This window comes from Balaenoptera borealis, assembly GCF_965194805.1.
Source record: "Balaenoptera borealis genome assembly, chromosome: 4".
In the NCBI taxonomy this organism is placed as follows: domain Eukaryota; kingdom Metazoa; phylum Chordata; class Mammalia; order Artiodactyla; family Balaenopteridae; genus Balaenoptera; species Balaenoptera borealis.
Window position 1 is genome coordinate 19,708,511 of NC_138861.1, and position 24,669 is coordinate 19,733,179.

Here is a 24,669-nt window from a genome sequence, read left to right on the forward strand (position 1 = left end):
TGAGTGGTAGTCTTTAAACATCATTTTTAGATAAGAATTGTCTGATGATTTCTGACTTGCTTTTGTTCCTAATAAATCTACCGAGTTATTTTTTGACATGGCAAATACCTCAAAGAGCAAGACTGGAAAAGGAAACCAGATGCTTTACTCTGTCTAGTTATCTTTGCTCATGAGTTAGTTTTGTCTACAAGTTATTCAGCAACCTCTGGGTTCTTTTGATGACTGTGGTAGGGCTGTGCAAGATGATCTTCTGGCCCTTGGATCCCAAGTGAATGAAATGAGCAAACCAGGTAGACATATATGACAAAAATTTCATCAAAATGGTGTTTGGCCTCTAGTGCTCCCACTCTAGTTTTATTCTTGCCACACTAATTTTGGTTTCTCTTCCTATGCAATGGTCCATTTCCTGAATGTTTGCTGGGTATTTGACAGATAAATATAATTTGATATACTTCAAAAAAATGGTCAGTTTCACATTTTTGGAGAATACTTAATAGAGGTTATTTGTGCAATAATCATTTGCTAACAGAATTAAGTTGTCAGGTGTCTAAGAATGTAATTATTAAATACATACTTGCTCTTACTCTACTTCAACTTCTGAGTAATTTTTTAATGCTTCTGTCAAAATGACTTTTTTTCTAATCCTAGAGTAGCTTGTGTCATTTGTAACGTAGCAAAGGGTTAAATCAGACTTTGATTATATGACTCCTTTTTGTTTATTTACTATTTCTGGAGGAGCTAAGTCACTGTATCAGAGCTATTAGTTAAACCATCAACATGAAATTCTTTCTCTTCAAATTTTGAAAATTTTCTTCATTTTGACTAAGTTTTTTTGCAGCTGGCTAAAAGTGAGTGCAAGCTATGTGCATTTATAGTTACACTTTTTAAAGGAGACCAACAAATATGGAAATTCTTGATTGTAGAGTCAAAATTATTGCTGGAGGCCAGCAGGACACACTGACCATGTGTACCGTTATAGGTCTGTCAGGATACCAGCCACTCTGTGGTTCCATTTTTCTGCTTTGATTTCAACATGCCTCCTTCCCCACCAGTGTCAAAGTAAATAGAGAGGAAGTTCTGAGTGCAAAAGGCACCCCCCAACCTCCCCGCATACACCTCATGGAGCACTGTGCCCCTCCATGAGAAAACTGACATGCCAGCAAATCCTGCTCTCCGCCTGCTCCCCACAACCTGGGAGGAAGGAGGGTTGGAGCTGGATGCAGGCCTCTGTGCAACCAGTAGGATTTTATGCCCACTATTGTGACATGGGCATTTAGAACCATCTTTTTTTCCTCTGAATCTCACATTATCAGCACCAATATAAAAACATTAGATTACCCAGTAACATGGGAACATAGTGTTCCATGATGTTAGGACATTCTGAAAACTTAGGGACATTCTGAAAGCTCCCCTAACCCTCAATATCTCCTTCAGTATCTTTGACAAAAGAATTAAACTGTTCCCTACATTTACGTGGCACTTCATAGTTGACAAAGCCTTTTTACTAGCATCATTCCATCTAATCTTCATGAAGCTGTAATGGGTTGGTAGAGTAATTTTTTAAAACAAAGGATAAAATGGGTTTAGAGAGGTTGAGTAATTTACTGAAGGTCACAAATAAGTGGTAGATCACTTGCTCTAAGTCTAGAGTCCTTTCCACAATGTCAAACAAATTGTAGACGTGGAAACAAATCACACTTTTAAAGATAGCTAAAACTCCTTAAAGGAATAAGCTTTTCATTACACATTTAGAGATGAAGCTGAAAGTGCAAATCTTCCCCTGAGAAAGCACTAACAAATGGGGACCATAGACTTTCACATGTTCAAAGAATTAATTCCAGGATTATAAACTTAAGACATGGTAGTTAATAGAAAAGTTCTAGTTTGAAAAGATTTTTGCAAAAATGTACATCTCTATGTATATATACATCTACTTAGAAAATCTATTGCTTTGGATGTTTGTGCCATTTCTTAGTTACCCTTTTTACACGCTGTTTCCACAACTGCTTTATTCCCATCCCTAGACTTCAAGCCACCGTATTATTTTTAATTACCTTAGGACTTATTTTCAGTCAGTTGTAATAATGAAGATCATTTAACCAATAAAGTACTTTCTTGAGTAAAAATTATAGACTTTTGGAATATGGTTCCAAGAGCAGTTCAATTTTCAGATTTACTATTCAAACCTCACATTTATCACATGTAGTATGAAACTGTAGTATAAAACACTTCCCTTCACCTTGAAAATATGTGACATTTCCCTAAGAAATTCCCTGCATTTAGAAGTTCTGGACCTTCTCCACTTATAAATCTGAGTGTATCCTTTCGCAGGCTACATGTTTTTACTGTAGGGTTTTGCTACATTTCATAAAAAGGAAAATACAGACAGTAGAAGTACAGGTAGAAGACTTGGAGCACAATAGTCCATCACATGTATGTTGGGGAATAAGTATCATGAGGACTTTCTCAATGACTAAGGCTTCAAAGACTAAGGGTGGCAAAGATACAAAAAGTGCAAAAGGTCAAAAGAAATACCTTTCCTCAGTGGGAAAGATGACATGATTCAACATGAGTGGAATGATTAAGAAGGAGGGTTTATTGGACTCAATTACCCATGTGATGGTTCATCTAGCTCTCACTTGAATTTTAAGCATTTGCTTAAAAAATGATTTCACATTAATTTTATTTCTTTTGGAAAGCCCCCATGTATAATTTATTGGTAGTATCTCTGAAGAATAGAATTATTGATGATGTTTGGCTGATGTTTCAGATGATGGAGGAGCCGGGAGACTGCTACAAGTGAAGGCATGTGTATAGTCTCAAAATGTCAGGACGGTACGGACACTGAAACAGAAAATAAAAGATACTAATTGTTTTAATGTTTAGATAATATACATTCTTCCATGTGAGAGTACAAGGAGCACTCGATTTGTCTCTTTGAAAAGCTATCTTTGTTTCCTGCTATTTCATTCCCATCCATAATGCACTCAAGTCAAGTCAAGTAAAACGTCATCTCCTCTTTTCCTGTTGTGTTTTCTCCAACCTGAAGCTCTATTATATCCTGAATATGACTGCGATTTAGGCTTCATTAAGTATTAGATTTTCAAAATATAATTTTTGAGATCCCACATGCCTTGTATAATAAGGAATACAAAATAACAATGTGTAATGATATGTAATAAGTTCATGCTATTTGTCACATACTATGTAGATGCTTTTCATGTATTTTATCATTTAAACCTTTACTTAAACAACAATGCTAGGAGGCAGTTTCTAATATTATTTCCATTTTAGAGATTGTAGATACTGAGACTTGGAGAGACTTGTAACTTTCTTTAGATCACACATCTAGTGTGGGATCCTGGGATTTAAATCCAAACACAAAGTTGCACAAATTACAAGATGATAGGTAATGTGCCTAAAGGTGCTGATAATGTAATAAAGTTAAGAGCATGTTGAAAGTTTAATAGAGCTTTGATAAAGAAATGTTTAAGGAGACTTAGAAGTAGAAAAAAAAAGAATTGATTTGTACTGGGTGAGACTTTATTCTTGGAAACATCAGAAATGTTACATTTTACTGGAACTAATGTCCTTTCCAGAAACCATCTTCTGATGGGTAAATACTTTAGAAAAAGGTGGTCTTTGTATTTTAAAAAAATTATATATATGTATACGTGTGTGTGTATATATATAATATATATGAAAAATGTATGTAGATAATTAGAAAGTAAAGGACAGTATAAAGAAGAAAGTAAAGATAACCTGTAATCCCACAGCCCAGAAATAATCAGTGTTAATATTTTCTTGAATTTTGATCAACTTTTTCTAAACATATGCAAGTTTTTATTGCTCTTATTGAAAACTTGGAACCCTATTGTATATATAAGTTTGTTTTCTCTACTCTATAGCCTAAAATTACATCAGGAGAATTTCCCAATTTAATGAAATCATTTTTAAATGGCTTCATTGATTTCTAGTACATGTTTGGAATTTATTTAACTATCCCCTTAATGTTAAACTTTTGGGATGTTTCCAATTTTTGATATTATAGATAATAGATGAACATGCTTAAACATATGTACATTTGCATATCTCATAATTTCTGTAGAATATATTCTCAGAAATGGCATTGCTGGGACATGGGATCTAAGTTTTATTTTTTTGTTTTGTTTTTTAAGGTTTCTGATACAAATGACCAAACTGCTTTCTAGAAAGGATGTAATCTGGTACTGTTTGGATGCTAGTTTCTTTTCTTCCTCAATAATATTTATCAGACTAAGTGCCTAGTATGTGTTATGCGTATGGGTGCTAAACAAATATTGCTTAAAATTGAAAACCTCATGAGAAGAAGTGTGAAGTTGCAGAAAAAAGCAGGGACTATGGAACAAGAAGGGGAGAGTTAGGTAAAACTGCCTATTATTAATTGTGCCCCATATATAAATGCAAATGATAAAATTCTTCTTTTTAGGTGGTTGTAAAAGTTAAACGTTAGAGGTAGAAAATGGAACTGGCTTGTTTTCCTAAGCTTTGAAGAACATGTAAGATTTAAAGATTTAAAATAGCATTATGTACCCTTCCTCTTTGCAATAATTTTTATATGTGAAAAATTCTTTGTAAATGGAAAAAAGGAATAACAATAATAACATTTTAATGAAGAAAGTAATATCTGTATAGAAAATAATGCCTATATACCTCCACCAGCTCCCATAATGAGTTTTTGGGATGTCTTGAATGTAATTTAAATTTATAGCTATTAATAGTCAAATAGTCAATAGTTTTAGGTGGCCAGGCAGGGACTGCAGTAACTCCATGTTATAATATGACTGTGTGTCTCATTCTTTTTCCTTGCAAAGGTGAGAGTTCTCTTGTAAAGAAGGCAGAGGGCTCTGATCATTCAGATTTGCTGTGACCAACATAATTTGGGTTCAACAAAACAGGCAATGCAAAGCATTTAACTTCTCACAACGTGATCTTAAGTGTTCTACATGCAAAGATTGAACTGGGAATGGAAAACCAAGGTACTGCATCCTTGTCTTTCTCTCATCCTTCTACCTTTTTTTCTCTGTTAGTCAAACCGCACCATAAAAAGAAACTTAAAGTCTACCTCTTTCCTGAGCGAAGCAGGTCAAATCCTTCATTTATTTTTTCAAAGGGTAAAACATGGGTTATTAATGGATCCAGTGGAAACTTCTTAGCCATAAAATCAGCCACAAGTTTGGGGACAGAATCTTTACTTTTAAAGCCTGAAAAGGAAGTGACATCAATGTTAGATTCAGCCAGATATGAGGAGAATTGGAGAGGAGACTTTCCACATAGAATTTAAATGAAAGTTTATAAAACGTCCACAGACTACTATTACTGAGGTTAAGAGAGATGGTGTGTTTCAATATCCTTTTGGAGTGGTTTGACTTTTTAAAACAATCTCCCCAAACAAACTAGAGTCCTTGGTTACTATTTCTCTCATAGAGAACTCGTAGTACAGATGGTTATTCTCAAAGTGAAGAAGAAAATTTAACAACTGTCTAAATTTGGGCAGTGAGTGCAGACATAAATTATCGCTATGGATTTCCTGGATCCTCCTAGGTATTTCAGTGCATTGTGCAGTCACAAGTATCAAAAGAGATGATGCTGAAAGATCCTTGTTAGTTTATGGGGACTCATTAAAGTCTATCTTGGGACTTTCTGTGTGCATTAGTTCCACATCTAGTTGATTTGGAACCTATAGATACAAAGGAATTTTAGTTTATTTTTAAACTACATTGCATTTTATTTTTTAAAATTAATTAATTTTGGCTGTGTTGGGTCTTTGTTGCTGCGCGCGGGCTTTCTCTAGTTGCAGCGAGTGGGGGCTACTCTTCGTTGCGGTGCGCGAGCTTCTCATTGTGGTGGCTTCTCTTGTTGCAGAGCATGGGCTCTAGGCGCCCAGGCTTCGGTAGTTGTGGCATGTGGGCTCAGTTGTGGCTCGCAGGCTCTAGAGCACAGGCTCAGTAGTTGCGGTGCCTGGGCTTAGTTGCTCCGCGGCATGTGGGATCTTCCCGGACCAGGGATCAAACCCATGTCCCCTGCATTGGCAGGTGGATTATTAACCACTGCACCACCAGGGAAGTCCCTACATTGCATTTTAAAACCTGGCCTTGTCACTTGTAAAAAGGAAGAAATCCTGACGTTAGTAAGAATTTGGCCCTCAAGCCTAACTACGTACCACCAAAAATAGCTCCTTTCCAGGTACGTCCAGTCAACAGCAACATGGGGTTCACAGAGAGATTTTGGGCACTAGGAGGTATTCCTACAATGACGCTTACACCATATGCTTCTTGACAGCACAACAAGGCAGCCATCTGGAATAAAATTAATATGTAGCATCATTAAAGTGGATTTTCTGGTAGTCCCAACTTATGATACACAGTATCATGTAATATGGATCTAGCTAAATTGTGAGTGTGTGGCCGGAAGAGATTATGCCTTTTTCTTCATTCCCCATTATTTCCTAAAGCCACTAGGTGTGGCTTTGGAAAATGCCCAGAAAATATTTTTGAATGAGACAATAGATGAATGAATTTGTATGTTTGTATGTACTTAAGTCTTCTTTAGAAAATAATAAAGAGGTAAATATCATTACATATATATAATCTGATTCCTCAAATAAAGGTAATGTTTATCATCACATGACCCCTGGGCAATCTGAGTTAGTTAACTCATTCTTCATTTACTTATTAAGTAGATATTTTGAACTCAGTACTTTGAACCAGGTATTTTGATGGTGAACCAGATACAGGGTCAATTACATCATCAACATTTCTCTCTTTCCCACTTCACAGTCTCCCTTTTTAATGGATCCCCATTTCTACCACCCATTTCTAGTGGACACTTTTTTCCTAATTTGTGTACTTTATTTTTTTTCCAGTTTTGTTGTAGTATGAATGACAAATGAAAATTGTTTATTTTTAGGTTGTACAACGTGATTTTTTAGGGTGAACAATGTGATTATTTAATATACATATGCCATGTGAAATGATTACCACAATCAAGTTAATTCACATTCATCACCTCACATAGCTACTACCTTTTTTTGTAGTGAGAACATCTGAGATCTACTCTCTTAGCAAATTTGAAGTATACAATACAGTAGTATTAACTATAATAACCATGCTGTACATGGAAGTTTCCAGAACTTACTCATAACTAAAAGTTTGTACTCTTTGACATCTACCCATCATTCCTCCCCCACTCCTCCAGACCCTGGCAACCACTGTTCTACTCAGTAGAACATGTCCATCTGTCCATCATGTCCATCATGTCCATCTATGTCCATCTGTTGTCAGTGGTTCTAAGAATTTGATTTTTTTAGTTTCCACATATAAGAGAGGTCATATAATATTTGTCTTTCTGTGTCTTCCTTATTTCACTTTGCATAATGTCCTGCAGGTTATTCCATGTTGTTGCAAATGGCAGGACTTCTTTTTTATGGCTGAGTAATACTCATTCATATGAATTAATATTATATATATTATATATACATCACAATTTCTTTATCCATTCATCCATCAGTGGACATTTAGGTTGTTTCCATATCTTGGCTATTATCAATAATACTGCAATGAACATGGGGATGCAGATAGTGATTTCTATATTCTTTGGATATATACCCAGAAGTGGGATTGCTGGATCATATGGTAGTTCTATCTTAAATTTTTGGAGGAACCTTTATACTGCTTTTCATAATGGCTGTACCAGTTTTACATTCCCACCAACAGTGCACAAAATTCCCTTTTCTCCACACCATCTCCAACACTTGTTATTGCTTGTCTTTTGATAATAGCCACTCTAACAAGTATGAGGTAATATCTCTTTGTGGTTCTGATTTGCATTTCCCTGGTGATTAATGATGCTGAGCACCTTTCCATATAGTTGTTGGCCTAGAATGGGCATGTTTTAAATGTGCTTTTAACTCCGGTGTGAATTTACTTTAAACTACACCTATTACTCTGGAACTTGAAAAGAAAGTCTTTCCCCTCCAGTCAGGTTTTTAAGCAGGTTTGCAGTAAGAAAGTTGTTTAGGATCCCCCCCCAAAATATATAATAATCAGTCCTTTGATTTTGGAGTATGACATTTGGAAGACCAGAGAACTTTAGAACATGTGGCTATCAGATATTTAAAACAGTCCAATTCCACAAGAGAAAATGGAGGGAAACCCATAGAAAAATGGCATAAGGAGAAAGGCTAGAGCCTTGGAAGAAGTTGGATTGTATTGGAACTTCAGTCATCTATGGCATATTGTCCCAGGTCAAGGCTGCAAAGAGCTTTACTTTTTAGGTGCTGCTTCCTACTACCAACACTGCTGGGACTTACTGGAGAACCTTAAAAGTGGGCTTTTTTTTTTTGTTGGTCTCTGGGGGTTTTTTCATTAGGATTCTAGAGAATTCTGGTTAGGTGAAATGTAGCTAGGGATGTGTTCTCTGTTGCAATTGATAATTGTAATTATTTGAAAGTAATATCATGTATATTTTAAAGATGATGTAAGTGCTGCAAGATTGCAAACAGTACTGTATGTTGACGACACCAGCTGACGTTTATTAAGAGCTTGCTACTGACAGGTGGCACGTGCTAAGTATTTTACATGTTTATCTCACTTAATCCAGAAACAACACTATGAGATACGTATCACTTAAATTTTTTTGGTGGAAAAACCTGTTGACTTTTTAAAGTATTCAGTTCAACACACAGATTTGGATGCATATTATGTACCAGGCACTGTGCTGCCTGCTGTGGTAAAACAGGGCATATTTTCTGTTAATAAAATGATACGGAGCCTAAAGTTGCTCATTTTTTCTTTTGGCCAAAATATGATATCCATTAAAACCTATAAAAATTGTCAAACCATTTTTTGTTAAGAATGTGGGGGAAAAGTCAAACTTGCCAACTTGAAAACAGAATTTATATTCTTTATATTGACTTGAGTTTGAATTTTTTTTGAACTAAAAATTAAATTTATGATGGCTCAGTAAAAAAAACCCTCTTCTGTCTCTAAAAAGGAAATAATACTTGTGACAGTTATACTTAACTGATGGAATGAGATTCCTCATAATAATAATTAAGCAATCCAGGTAACAAATAGGAGATGGAAAATAGCCATAATTTTAAAAATATTCTTTATATATAATGTTTATATTCTGCTGCATAAAAGTAGACTCTAGAATACAGAAGCTGATATCTCAAGGCATTTCAGGGTACATACCATGGTGTCAAAACGACCAACGACTTCAAATGAAAAATCCACACCTCCACCACTCATTTCCTTCAGCACCTCCTCGATGGGTTTCTCATAGTCCCGAGGGTTGATGCACTCAGTGGCACCCACCTCTTTGGCCTTTACAAATTTGTCTTTGTTGATGTCCACTGCAATGATCCTGGCTGCTCCAGCTGCTTTACAGCCCATGATAACAGACAGGCCAACTCCTCCGAGGCCAAACACGGCACAGGTGGAGCCCTGGGTGACCTGTGTTTTCAGAAAATGCAAAAACAGATTAAGTAATGATTGTTAGAAAGAGCCTAAATTGTATAAAGTGCCATGCTTTTCCCTTGTCAGGAGCTACTCAAACTATGTCCATCTGTTGTCAAAACTTCTTTTGGCTTCAGCTGCTTCATGTTTAAAATGAAGGGGTTGAATTAGATCAGTGGTTCTCAAATTTTGCTGGACATTAGACTCACCTGGGGAGCTTTGAAAAAAATCTGAACACCCAGGTCACAGCCCATAAGCAATTTATTTATTTAGTTATTTATTTTTTAAATTTATTTTTATTTATTTATTTATTTATTTATTTTTGGCTGTGCTGGGTCTTCGTTTCTGTGCGAGGGCTTTCTCTAGTTGCGGCAAGCGGGGGCCACTCTTCTTCGCGGTGCATGGGCCTCTCACTATTGCGGCCTCTCTTGTTGGGAGCACAGGCTCCAGACGCACAGGCTCAGTAGTTGTGGCCCACGGGCCTAGTTGCTCCGCGGCATGTGGGATCTTCCCGGACCAGGGCTCGAACCCGTGTCCCCTGCATTGGCAGGCAGATTCTCAACCACTGCGCCACCAAGGACGCCCCCATAAGCAATTAAATCAGACTCTCTGCAGGTAAGACCAAGTCTCCAGGTGACTCCAATGGGAAACCCAAGCTGGGAGCCAGTGGACTGGATGATCTTTGAGCTCTAAATGCTAGTGACCCCCTCTTAAAGAGAATCTATTGACAGCCAGCTTCAGTCCATCACACATACACAAACACAATTTTGGGGAAATTAAATAATAAGTAGAAGAGAGGAGACTGAAAAAAAATAATCCAATTGAACCCTCAATAATTAACTCCTTGGTTCATTAACTTTCAGTAGTCATGACCAGTATAATGAGAGCAGAAATTAGCTGTGAATCATAGAAGAGTTATCCTCAGCTTAAAGCAAACTTAACAACAGGGGAAATTTAACAGGTAATTTTAAGATAATACTGCTTGGGAACAGTGTGCTCTGAGTGGGTCTTTATGTCTGCTTTTTAAAATACACTAATGAAGAATAATGCAATGAAAAGCTAGTCTATATTTTAATAATGGATGAAATTCATCATCACAAGTGCCCTTGGCTTCTGCTCTGTGTGTAGGTTCAGTTGGACCACCTGCTCAGATGATGCAGTTGCACAGGGGACTTAGTGCTAGGGTCACAGAAATTTGGAAAACATGTGCTCTCAATTGTTTAACTTGCCTAAGGAATTGTTTAATAAACCTAGTCTGCTATAGTTAGCCTTCAGTGTGGGTGAAATGTTCCTCCTGTCCCAAGTAAACTTTCTGTGGGGTACAACACCACTTTTTTACCTTAGAAAAACATGAGGCTTGTGATTGTGATTTAAAAGTGCTGGTAATTATGTATTATGGTTTATGATTCAGCAGGAGTTTTGAGAAAGAGGCTAGTCACAGCTGTCATATTAACCAGTCGTGAGATTTTGGGCAAATAGCTTTATGTCTCTGGACCTCAGTTTCATAAAATGAAAGGATACTACTAGATTTCCAACCTTTTGGGAAGAGGAGCCTTTAAAGAATTTCACCTTAAAATCTACCACTTCTGAAGTGTGTGTGTGTGTGTATTCGTGGCAGGGGTGGAGGTATAGCAATGGAAAAAATGCTTCATGCATCATTGAAGCTTCATTGCTTTCCTCATAGAGATCCACAGAGTGGGTATGTTGGCGACCCTCAGTTTGGAAGTATATTGGGATATCAGGTAAGGCTTTGAAATCTACTGTTGATCCTAATTCTGGGAGTAGAAGATCCATGGACTAGATACTCCTCAAAGGCAACCCCTTCATTTCATTTACTTTTCCTGACTCAGAACTTAGTGGAAACTGCTGTGTATGGCTCATGTTGGTGCTAACTACAAAATGAATGACAAAATGAGCTCTCAGCTCTAAAATTTAGTAATCCCATAAAAAAACACATTCAGAAGAATAATTATTGAAAACATCTTTACTTTCTCTTAGTTAATTATCAACAGCTTTTCATTTGTGATTAACATAAATTTTCTAGGATGTGCTCTCAATTCCTTCTGAGGGCATTTTCTACTTATAATCAACACCCTCAATTCTATGGAGCATGTCAATGTTATTATGGTGGTGGGGGGAGAAGCTACCAGTAAATCTGTGTAGAATGATCTCTGATTCCTGTGAGAAACTGCTCTCCTTTTAGCTCCTGACAGTCTGAGTGTAGCTGATTTTATCACCCATTGTAATTCCTACCTTGGCAACTTTGACTGCAGACCCATAACCAGTAGAAAATCCACAGCCAATGAGACAGACTTTCTCCAGCGGTGAGTCTGCATCAATCTTGGCCACTGACATCTCATCCACCACTGTGTACTGGGTGAAGGTGCTGGTGCCGATGAAGTGGTAGATGGGCTTCCCTCTGCAGGTGAACCTGCTGGTACCATCCATAAGGGTCCCCCGAGGCTTGGTCACACTGGTCAGTGCAACACACAGGTACATGAGGGTATGAGACAGGAGTATAACTGATGTGCAAATTCCTTGGCTGCATAAGGAGAGTATCAGAAACTTACGTGTTTTTCAGGCAGAAATTGCCTTCCGGGTGTTTACAAAGACTGCACTTTCCACACTGGGGAACAAAGAGTGGGATGACTTTATCACCTGGGGAAGGGGTAAAACAAATTCTTCTTAAATTTCTACCCAGGAATTAATAGAGCTAGAGCTTAAAGCTTACATATATGTATTAGAGGCACTTGACTTTGAAAAGTCTCCAAGAATAGGGTCCAGTCAGCACTATGTCTTGGTCATTGCCTGCCAGCATCGTTACCAGTTTGGGTTTACGTATGCCTGAAGATGCCCAAAGAAAATGCAAATGTGGAAAACAACATGGAGTTTTAGAAGTGGTTCCACTGTGTTGATAGTTATCTTTTATTGTGTGCCCTTTCTCTTGAGGATTTTATATGTATCATCTCATTTAATCCTTATAATTAAAACAAATATTCTCACTGTAAGTGTAAATATAAATTTAAGTTGTGAGCAGGCTGCCATAGTTCCACTAGATGATCCAGTATTTTGTAATAGTTTGGGGTACAATAACAGTGAGAATCTCAACAACTATTTCTTGGCTTTTCAAAGTGATTATGCTTATCTCTACTATGAAATGAGTCCTTTTTTTTAAAAAAAAAATCCTTTTTAAGGAAAACATACAAAAATAGGACACATAAGAACTTAAGAAATGCCTTTGAAAACCTCAACCCTCAATAATAAGTTAGACACTTTCTTTTAGGATAAGAACTGACTTTCCAATGTTTGTAGCTGATAATTTGTGGATAGTTCATTTTTACTGCTATGGTGGAGGGAGCAGGGGTGAAAAGTAGGGGTGTCATTTATTATTAATAGATTTCTAACTAAAGGAAATACTGAGAGCTGAAACTCAAACCAGACAACTTATTTTATTATTTTCTGTTCACAGGTCAATTAAGTATTTGGTAAGCAGGGAGGTCATATCTACTGGCTAAAGTGATTTTTTAGAATTAAAAATATTTATTTTTAATCATCTATACTACTTATCCAAAAGACTCAGAAAGATAACATTTAATAGATAAACTTTATATGAGATGATAGCATGGAAATTTTCTGTTTATTCACAGTTTACCTCTAAAAATATTTATCTGTATTAATACACAATAATATTAGGATAAAATAAATATTAAAGAAAAATAGTACTTGGTAACCAGTCACATTTAATCATGGTTAAAGGTAATAAAACAGATATTGTTTATGGCAGGATGCCTTCTGCTAGTTCTCTTTCATTTCCTGCCAACTAGTCTGTTTTGTTCATTCCGTGTTCAGGAAAGAAGGCCATATTGGAAGGGGAAATCAGTGAATGGGCTCCACTTCCCACCTGAGAAGAGATCATGTTGATTCAGTCATGGCCTCACAATCCCCATTGTGTGAAGTCAGCACAGAACAGGTTCCATACACTGATCTAGAGGCTCAGGACACAGACATGTTTTTTCCCTTGTCTCATTTGTAGTTTTCTTTGGACCTGATAGAAGACACTGCTTAGCAACACTAAAATGGGAATTAATTCATTATGAACTCCACCCTGGCAGGCACTGGGTCTTTTTTGATCCTCATGTATTCCCAGGATCTAACATGGTGGCTGACATCTAGTAGGTCCTCAAGAAATACTTGCTGAAGGAGAGAATACAGGAGTGCATGGATGCATACATGCCTGAGACAGGCAGGGAGGGAGGAAAGGAAGAGACCTCCAGTCAAGTCCTAGCTCAGCCTTGAGCAAGTGCTTTCATCTCTTATTACTTCAGTGTCATCATCCAGGCTGGATCGTCTTGGAGTCCTGAACCAAAGCACATTCCCCAACTGTGAATTCTGTACCTGGTTTTACTGTAGTCACCCCTTCTCCAATGCTCTCCACAATGCCAGCTGCCTCATGGCCTATGATCGCAGGAAGAGGTGTGAACAAAGATCCATTAATCGCATGGTCATCTGAGCGACAGACTCCTGTGGCCACCATCTACAGGGTAAAGGGAGGATGATTACATTCAGAAAAGATTATGACCCTCACTCAGATGGACTTAACATACCCAGTTTCCTGAATTTGCGCTAAAGAGTTTTCACGGGTTTTACTGATAATTCCTACTCTTCCCAAATACAGATTCAATTTATACCCAAGATTATTCAGCCTAAAACCCTCCTCTACTTTCCTTTCATGCATTAAACAATTTGGAATAATTGGTGAAATAATTGTTTCTGAAATATTTAAGTCATATAATATACAAGGAGGCCATTGTTTGTATAGAAGTAGGAAATGCAGATTAGCACCAAGAAAATAGTTACTTAAATGCTACCATCTAATGCTAATTGATTTAAAATCTGGATATATATTCCTTTGCACTTATTTTTCTGTATTAACACATAAATTCTTTTTTATTTTACTAGATTTATACTGTATATACTCTTTGGTCTCTTTTTTTTTTTAATCAGTCAATTTTATACACATCAGTGTATACATGTCAATCCTAATCGCCCAATTCAGCACACCACCATCCCCACCCCACTGCGGTTTTCCCCCCTTGGTGTCCATACGTTTGTTCTCTACATCTGTGTCTCAACTTCTGCCCTGCAAACCGGTTCATCTGTTCCATTTTTCTAGGTTCCACATACATACGTTAATATACGATATTTGTTTTTCTCTTTCTGACTTACTTCACTCTGTATGACAGTCTCTAGATCCATCCACTTCTCAACAAATGACTCAATTTCGTTCCTTTTTATGGCTGAGTAATATTCCATTGTATATATGTACCACAACTTCTTTATCCATTCGTCTGTTGATGGGCATTTAGGTTGCTTCCATGACCTGGCTATTGTAAATAGTGCTGCAATGAACATTGGGGTGCATGTGTCTTTTTGAATTACAGTTTTCTCTGTGTATATGCCCAGTAGTGGGATTGCTGGATCATATGGTAATTCTATTTTTAGTTTTCTAAGGACCCTCCATATTGTTCTCCATAGTGGCTGTATCAATTTACATTCCCACCAACAGTGCAAGAGGGTTCCCTTTTCTCCACACTCTCTCCAGCATTTGTTGTTTGTAGATTTTCTGATGATGCCCATTCTAACTGGTGTGAGGTGATACCTCATTGTAGTTTTGATTTGCATTTCTCTAATAATTAGTGATGTTGAGCATCTTTTCATGTGCTTCTTGGCCATCTGTATGTCTTCTTGGGAGAAATGTCTATTTAGGTCTTCTGCCCATTTTTGGATTGGGTTGTTTGTTTCTTTAATATTGAGCTGAATGAGCTGTTCATATATTTTGGAGATTAATCCTTTGTCCGTTGATTCGTTTGCAAATCTTTTCTCCCATTCTGAGGGTTGCCTTTTCATCTTGTTTATAGTTTCCTTTGCTGTGCAAAAGCTTTGACGTTTCATTAGGTCCCATTTGTTTATTTTTGTTTTTATTTCCATTATTCTAGGAGGTGGATCAAAAAATATCTTGCTGTGATTTATGTCAAAGAGTGTTCTTCCTATGTTTTCCTCTAAGAGTTTTATAGTGTCCGGTCTTACATTTAGGTCTCGAATCCATTTTGAGTTTATTTTTGTGTATGGTGTTAGGGAGTATTCTAATTTCATTCTTTTACATGTAGCTGTCCAGTTTTCCCAGCACCACTTACTGAAGAGACTGTCTTTTCTCCATTGTATATCTTTGCCTCCTTTGTCATAGATTAATTGACCATAGGTGTGTGGGTTTATCTCTGGGCTTTCTATCTTGTTCCATTGATCTATGTTTCTGTTTTTGTGCCAGTACCATATTGTCTTGATTACTGTAGCTTTGTAGTATAGTCTGAAGTCAGGGAGTCTGATTCCTCCAGCTCCGTTTTTTTCCCTCAAGACTGCTTTGGCTATTCGGGGTCTTTTGTGTCTCCATACAAATTTTAAGATGATTTGTTCTAGTTCCGTAAAAAATGCCATTGGTAATTTGATAGGGATTGCATTGAATCTGTAGATTGCTTTGGGTAGTAGAGTCATTTTCACAATATTGATTCTTCCAATCCAAGAACATGGTATATCTCTCCATCTGTTGGTATCATCTTTAATTTCTTTCATCAGTGTCTTATAGTTTTCTGCATACAGGTGTTTTGTCTCCCTAGGTAGGTTTATTCCTAGGTATTTTATTCTTTTTGTTGCAATGGTAAATGGGAGTGTTTCCATAATTTCTCTTTCAGATTTTTCATCATTAGTGTATAGGAATGCAAGAGATTTCTGTGCATTAATTTTGTATCTGCAACTTTACCAAATTCATTGATTAGCTCTAGTAGTTTTCTGGTGGCATTTTTAGGATTCTCTATGTATAGTATCATGTCATCTGCAAACTGTGACAGCTTTACTTCTTCTTTTCTGATTTGGATTCCTTTTATTTCTTTTTCTTCTCTGATTGCCGAGGCTAGGACTTCCAAAACTATGTTGAATAATAGTGGTGAGAGTGGACATCCTTGTCTTGTTCGTGATCTTAGAGGAAATGCTTTCAGTTTTTCACCATTGAGAATGATATTTGCTGTGGGTTTGTCGTATATGGCCTTTATTATGTTGAGGTAGGTTCCCTGTATGCCCACTTTCTGGAAAGTTTTGATCATAAATGGGTGTTGAATTTTGTCAAAAGCTTTTTCTGCATCTATTGAGATGATCATCTGGTTTTTATTCTTCAATTTGTTAATATGGTGTATCACATTGATTGATTTGCATATATTGAAGAATCCTTGCATCCCTGGGATATATCCCACTTGATGGTGGTATATGATCCTTTTAATGTGTTGTTGGATTCTGTTTGCGAGTACTTTGTTCAGGATTTTTGCATCTATATTCATCAGTGGTATTGGTCTGTAATTTTCTTTTTTTGTAGTATCTTTGTCTGGTTTTGGTATCAGGGTGATGGTGGCCTCATAGAATGAGTTTGGGAGTGTTCCTTCCTCTGCAATTTTTTGGAAGAGTTGAGAATGATGGGTGTTAGCTCTTCTCTAAATGTTTGATAGAATTCACCTGTGAAGCCATCTGGTCCTGGACTTTTGTTTGTTGGAAGATTTTTAATCACAGTTTCAATTTCATTACCTCTGATTGGTCTGTTCATATTTTCTATTGCTTCCTGGTTCAGTCTTGGAAGGTTATACCTTTGTAAGAATTTGTCCATTTCTTCCAGGTTGTCCATTTTATTGTCATAGAGTTGCTTGTAGTAGTTTCTTAGGATGCTTTGTATTTCTGCGGTGTCTGTTGTAACTTCTCCTTTTTCATTTCTAATTTTATTGATTTGAGTCCTGTCCCTCTTTTTCTTGCAGAATCTGGCTAATGGCTTATCAATTCTGTTTATCTTCTCAAAGAACCAGCTTTTAGTTTTATTGATCTTTGCTATTGTTTTCTTTGTTTCTATTTCATTTATTTCTGCTCTGATCTTTATGATTTCTTTCCTTCTGTTAACTTCGGGTTTTGTTTGTTCTTCTTTCTCTAATTCCTTTAGGTGTAAGGTTAGATTGTTTACTTGAGATTTTTCTTGTTTCTTTAGGTAGGCTTGTATAGCTATAGACTTCCCTCTTAGAACTGCTTTTGCTGCATCCCATAGGTTTTGGATCGTTGTTTTTTCATTCTCATTTGTCTCTAGGTATTTTTTGATTTCCTCTTTGATTTCTTCAGTGATCTCTTGGTTATTTAGTAACGTATTGTTTAGCCTCCATGTGTTTGTGTTTTTTACGTTTTTTTTCCCTGTAATTCATTTCTAATCTCATAGCATTGTGGTCAGAAAAGATGCTTGATATGATTTCAGTTTTCTTAAATTTACTGAGGCTTGATTTGTGACCCAAGATGTGATCTATCCTAGAGAATGTTCCATGCGCACTTGAGAAGAAAGTGTAATCTGCTGTTTTTGGATGGAATGTCCTATAAATATCAATTAAATCTATCTGGTCTATTGTGTCATTTAAAGCTTCGGTTTCCTTATTTATTTTCATTTTGGATCTGTCCATTGGTGTAAGTGAGGTGTTAAAGTCCCCCACTATTATTGTGGTACTGTCGATTTCCTCTTTTATAGCTGTTAGCAGTTGCCTTATGTATTGAGGTGCTCCTATGTTGGATGCATATATATTTATAACTGTTATATCTTCTGCTTGGATTGATCCCTTGATCATTATGTTGTGTCCTTTCTTGTCTCTTGTAACATTCTTTATTTTAAAGTCTATTTTATCTGATATGAGTATAGCTACTCCAGCTTTCTTTTGATTTCCATTTGCATGGAATATCTTTTTCCATCCCCTCACTTTCAGTCTGTATGTGCCCCTAGGTCTGAAGTGGGTCTCTTGTAGACAGCATATATATGGGTCTTGTTTTTTTATCCATTCAGCAAGCCTGTGTCTTTTGGTTGGAGCATTTAATCCATTCACGTTTAAGGTAATTATCGATATGTACGTTCCTATGACCATTTTCTTAATTGTTTTGGGTTTGTTTTTGTAGGTCCTTTTCTTCTCTTGTGTTTCCCACTTAGAGAAGTTCCTTTAGCATTTGTTGTAGAGCTGGTTTGGTGGTGCTGAGTTCTCTTAGCTTTTGCTTGTCTGTAAAGCTTTTGATTTCTCCATCAAATCTAAATGAGATCCTTGCCGGGTAGAGTAATCTTGGTTGTAGGTTCTTCCCTTTCATCACTTTAAGTATATCATGCCAGTCCCTTCTGTTGTAGAGTTTCTGCTGAGAAATCAGCTGTTAACCTTATGGGAGTTCCCTTGTATGTTATTTGTCGTTTTTCCCTTGCTGCTTTCAATAATTTTTCTTTGTCTTTAATTTTTGCCAATTTGATTACTATGTGTCTCAGCGTGTTTCTCCTTGGGTTTATCCTGTATGGGACTCTCTGTGCTTCCTGGACTTGGGTGGCTATTTCCTTTCCCATGTTAGGGAAGTTTTCGACTGCAGTCTCTTCAAATATTTTCTCTGGTCCTTTCTCTCTCTCTTCTCCTTCTGGGACCCCTCTAATGTGAATGTTGTTGCGTTTAATGTTGTCCCAGAGGTCTCTTAGGCTGTCTTCATTTCTTTTCATTCTTTTTTCTTTATTCTGTTCTGCAGCAGTGAATTCCACCATTCTGTCTTCCAGGTCACTTATCCGTTCTTCTGCCTCAGTTATTCTACTATTGATTCCTTCTAGTGTAGTTTTCATTTCAGTTATTGAATTGGTCATCTTTGTTTGTTTGTTCTTTAATTCTTCTAGGTCTTTGTTAAACATTTCTTGCATCTTCTCGATCTTTGCCTCCATTCTTATTCCGAGGTCCTGGATCATCTTCACTATCATTATTCTGAATTCTTTTTCTGGAAGGTTGCCTATCTTCACTTCATTTAGTTGTTTTTCTGGGGTTTTATCTTGTTCCTTCATCTGGTATATAGCCCTCTGCCTTTTCATCTTGTGTATCTTTCTGTGAATGTGGTTTTTCTTCCACAGGCTGCAGGATGTAGTTTTTCTTGCTTCTGCTGTCTGCCCTCTGGTGGTTGAGGCTATCTAAGAGGCTTGATGGGAGGCTCTGGTGGTGGATAGAGCTGACTGTTGCTGTGGTGGTCAGAGCTCAGTAAAACTCTTTGGTCTCTTTTTAAAAAGTTTAACAATTTATACTTACAACTTTCCTTGGCTATGAATGTAATTCCACTGTCTGGATAACCACATGAAAAGTGCCTCTTAATGGATTTTGGTAATTTTCATTGTTACTCTCTGAAATTTTTAAACCTAAGATTAAATAGAAATGGAAGAAAGTTTTACCTTAATACGAACTTCATTGGCCTTAGGGGGTGCAACCTCCACCTCCTCAATGGAAAATGGTTTTTTGAGCTCCCATAGCACAGCTGCTTTGCATTTTATTACCTGAAAATTGAACAGAAAGATGATAACAGTTTTTCCCCACCCTTGAAGTCAGGGGTTGTGTCTTTTACCTTTTTACGTGCAACATCTAGCCCCATGTCTGGAACCTAACATTGTTACACAGAAATGAAAACCTTTGATTTGCAAAAAGAATAATAGTACCTCTTTATAAAAATTTGTAAAGCAATACCACAAGGAAAGAGAAACAGAATTAACTATAGTGAGACACTGAGATAAAATGGAATATATTCTTTTATGAAGAAAGAACATCATGGGTTTTTTTTTTTCTCTAAGGATTGTTTATTGCTTCTATTTCCTAATGCGGTCCTGAAATTGGTTGTTTACCCAAAACTATTGGCTCGTATGTGAAGTTCTAAATCACTATCACTTTGCCGACAGATTCAGCGTCTGTTCACATTATACTGATTTCTCCCTTGCTCAGTTCTGCACTTAAGCCAAAATGATCTGACTTTATGATTCCAATTATGGACTTGCCTCCCTGCCTAGGGTTTCTCTCTCTCTATTTGCCTGTTCCTTTGATTTTCTCTCTACACTTGTTCTATGTGCTATTTGTTTGCATCGCTTATTTGAAAGTTAGCTTTGGCAGCTCTGTTTTGTTATATAATTTGTGTATAGGGATTTCTTCCAAATTACACTTGAACCCAAAATTGTAGAGGTTAAAACGCTACACACACACAACACACGCATGTATTTAAAAATGGGACAACTGTGTATTTGACTTTCTAGCTAGCATAGCTTACTTACAGGTGTTCTTACAAATAAAAGTTGAACACATTTTTAGTACTTGGGAATGTAGTATAAGACTTGTGTTCATTTTTGCAAAGCTTGTGTAGTTGACAGTGTTTTCTAGAGAGAATTAACATATTGCAAATATGATAAAAATTCAATTGAAATTTATCTGATAATTTATTTTCATTATTTGTATGCGAAATCCTTCTACTTTGCAAAGTGTTTGTCATGGTCAGTTCCACAATAAATATAAGAGTACTTGGAAATAATACACTAATAGATAGGTAGATAGGTGTTGATTATTGGGTGCCAATGATGTAGCAGGCACAAGTGGCTGTGCTGGGTGAGTTATTGATACATGTTTGACTTTTAAACTTCACAGGGCAGTATTATTGAATTATTAGTTTTATTTTACAGATGAAAAGATTGAGGCTCAACTGAGTTAGTAATTGACTAAGCACTTTTCCCAGAATCACAAAGCTGGGTGTCCAAAGAATTAACATCATTTTATCTTTTCACTACTTGATGGTAGTAAAAGATTAACAAAAGATTAGAGGTTAGATAGCAATAACAACAGTAATAGCAGTGACTAATATTTATTAAATTATTTCTATGTGCCAGGCACTATTTTCAATGCTTTCCAGTATGAAAAAATTTAATATGAATTTATTAAATTCTCACAACCACCTTATGAAAGTAGGTATTATTATTGTTGCCATTTAGCATTTGAAGAACATACAGTGCAGGAAGGGTAAACATAAATGAAGTGTTATCATATAGCTAAAATTTATTGATGTTGCACCTGAGGAGTGAGGATTGATTGCCTATAATTTATAATTATCATTAATACATTTGGTTTACCCTTTTGATCTCTGTGAACTCTTTCAAGCTGAGTTTTGGAAAATTTAATTTTTCTTTTTCTTTACTATTCTTCATTTGAAATGTAATATGCCACTGTAAATGCTAATCAGTAATGGATGAAAATAAAGTTAGAATAAGAAAACTGACAATTGGTTACCCATACGATTTCCAACCAATCTCATTGATATAGGCCTTCTGTGTGTCACACACACAGAAAATGTGTGTAGAAACCTCAGAATCTTTCAGTTGAGTCATTATAGCAAGATATTATATTGTGCAATCAACTCTTAACACAGCAAACCTACTGGAAACAGTTACACAGGCTTTTGCCGTGAAGAAGTTAAACAACATGAATTGATTGTACTGAATAACCACATGTATTTCTCTGCAACTGTAAGCACATTGAACAAATAAACATGAATCTATGGAAGACTTAGAACCAAATATCTCTGTTCCCAGTGCTAATAAGTGGTTCAAACTGTATCAGTATTAACTTTGTTTTTTTTAAATCACATTGACTTTTACATGAAGAAGATGTCGTTCTATAGCAGTGGTCCCCAACATTTTGGCACCAGGGACTGGTTTCGTGGAAGAAAATTTTTCCACGGACCGGGGGGTGGGGGAAGGGGGATGGTTTAGGGGGTAATTCGAGCGATGGGGAGCAGCAGATGAAGCTTCACTCGCTGGCCTGCCTTTCACCTCCTGCTGTGAGGCCAGGTTTCTAAGCAGCCCAGGGGTTGGGTACAACTGTTCTATAGGATTTCTATGGAAATTTCCTGAATTGTGCCATAATAGGACCCTTTTAAATCATAATTTGCATGTTGATGTTGGTTTGTTTAGTCTTGATGGTTCTAATGCTTTGAGATCAATAAAAGTTTTGTCACACTTAACTTTACTGTATTCATAAAAAGAATATGATTATAAAGAATAACATTCATATTATGGTATCTTAACATAAAGATAACTTCTTGATAAAAACATTTCATTTCTAACTTTAGATTTGAAAATTACTCATGATTGGACGTACTACTTCACATTTATTTAATATATGAAATATAGACTGTAGTAGGTATAATGCTATACATTTTGTTAAAGATATTTAGGTATTGCCCATCTCAGTTGTAGTTTAATATACCTTGTATATTGAAGCATATATTCTATGTTGTATTTCAGTATATATTATTTCTAATTTTTATATGAATTTTAAGTTATTCATTAAATACTGTATCTCTTTGTGTATTATATTAATTAGAATATAATTCCAAAAGTAAAAGAAAAATTGCCTTACTTTTCCTGCTGTACTCATGTTTCTGCTTTCTCTGCAGGCCAGGAGATGTGAATTCTTACAGACTCTTCCCTGCTTAAGTATGTACAACAGATATATTGCACAGATTATTGTTTGCTTGGATAATGCCCAATTCTACACATGTGATCCGCGATCTTTAAGTCCCGCCCATAAGCTTATCTTTAACCAAGTCAAATCAGGAAGAACAGGGCACTCAAACACTGACTGTTTGCAATATGCTGATTTCAGATAACAAATTGATTTCGTCAGGTTAAATATTTCCCTAGATATATCTTTTTCCTGGATTACGTATTTCTCCTCTCTCAGTCCCACACAGGATGTTCAGAGTTCTGTTTTCCCTTTGTGTGAACTAAGCTCCAACTTCTAATCCACATAATACAGTTAGCAAGGAGGAGGAGTAAGAAAGCAGCACAAATACCTTTGGACGGAGAGAGTTACAAGCCTAAGGAATGTGTTTGCTTCAGCACTTTCCTCCTCTTCACAGCAGAGAAGTCAGACACCAGTCAGTGACAGCAAAGGTGCTCACTGTTTCTGGCATTTCTGCTCCACTCAATACCAATTAGCACTGGCTGGGAACTTCCCTGTTCCAGACACTCAGCTGGGTACCGTGGGGTGACAATGATGGATAAGAGATGGCCTCTACCCGTGCCAGGAGGCATTATGAGGCGGTGGTTATAGCATGACCTTGGATTTGAGCAGACCCTGTCCTTACTAGCTGTGTGAACTTGGTCTTGTTATTTAACTGTCCTTGGCCTTAGTTTCCTTATCTGTAAAATGAGGATGAATAGTAGTGCCACCTGAAAAGGTTGTTTGATGGACAAATGAGTTAATCCTTTTAAAGCACTTAGGGTGCCTGACACACAGGACAGCCTTTAATAAGTGTTAGCTACAATGATCATCCATAAAAGTAAACTCACAATCTATGGTGGAAAAAGACACAGGCAACCAAGTCAGACCATCTGTGATGTTCTATATCAGAGGGAGGGCATTCTGACTGAAGGACTCAGAGGCGGCTTTGTAGAGAGAAGACATTTAAGTTAGAAACTAAATAATGATCACTTTGGCAATTAGTCAAGAAAACTCCTGTGCATTTCCATTGTCCTTTGTTCAGTGCAGTGAGTATGAGAAAGAGTTTGATTTTTAATAAATCTCAAGTCTTTTACCAGCACTTGGAGGACATAGTGCATTCAACTACTTAATTAGATTTAGTCTGTCAACATGTATATGTTAACCAAAAGGGTATGTTTCTCTGGAATTGTCAAGGGAACAACACTATTGTCTGTTTCCAACTTTACTTATGCAGGTGTAGAAAACCATACTAGGGTTGCACTACATCCACCAAGAGGAGAAGCAAGAAAGGTCTTCAATCTCACTGTGGTCTTATAATCATTGAGTAGGCACCACTTCTAAGGAATGGCCACCACCCTGCTCTCACCACCTTAACTTGTGGAGGAGAGCAGTGCAAAGAAAGGGAGTCTGACCACTTTTTAGAGATTCTGGATGGTATCAAGGGGCTGATATATCCTAACCAATTTGAAAGACTCATGGGATTCATGTGTTTATAGGATAATGGAAGGATAGGGTATGGGGAATAATGTAAATTCTTAATAAATTGGTGGTTTATTTATGAGATATAAATTTACAGGAAGCTAATGGCCACCATTAATTGAGCACCTACTATGTTTCCAGAACTCTACTGGGAGTTTTTCCTACATTCTCATATACAATCCTCAGAGCAATCCTACAAGGAAGATACTATTATTATTCCCATTTTACAGATGAGATAATAGAAGCTCAGAAATTATACATCACTAAATACCCTATCCAAGTCAGAAATATTGGCTTCAAGAACATCA

General features: G+C 36.7%; 1 protein-coding gene across 1 annotated transcript; it reads right to left on the minus strand.

The window, feature by feature from the left end:
* Window positions 1-2,575: 2,575 nt before the first annotated feature.
* Window positions 2,576-22,897, minus strand: ADH1C (alcohol dehydrogenase 1C (class I), gamma polypeptide). Its single transcript, XM_082391802.1, has 9 exons — window positions 22,796-22,897; window positions 19,798-19,899; window positions 13,896-14,034; window positions 12,071-12,158; window positions 11,754-11,973; window positions 9,237-9,497; window positions 6,203-6,338; window positions 5,105-5,243; window positions 2,576-2,844 (listed from the first exon to the last, which is right to left on the minus strand). Exons 1-9 carry the CDS (start codon window positions 22,811-22,813, stop codon window positions 2,820-2,822), a joined length of 1,128 nt encoding a protein of 375 aa, XP_082247928.1. The 5' UTR covers window positions 22,814-22,897; the 3' UTR covers window positions 2,576-2,819.
* Window positions 22,898-24,669: the final 1,772 nt, after the last annotated feature.

Excerpts from the sequence above, each read along its gene's own strand:
- ADH1C (XM_082391802.1), bottom strand. Across the intron at positions 11,974-12,070 it reads AATTTCTGCCTGAAAAACAC|TGTGACCAAGCCTCGGGGGA; the intron begins GTAAGTTTCTGA and ends TGCACTGACCAG. Across the intron at positions 2,845-5,104 it reads CTGCTTCGCTCAGGAAAGAG|TGTCCGTACCGTCCTGACAT; the intron begins GTAGACTTTAAG and ends TTTCTGTTTCAG.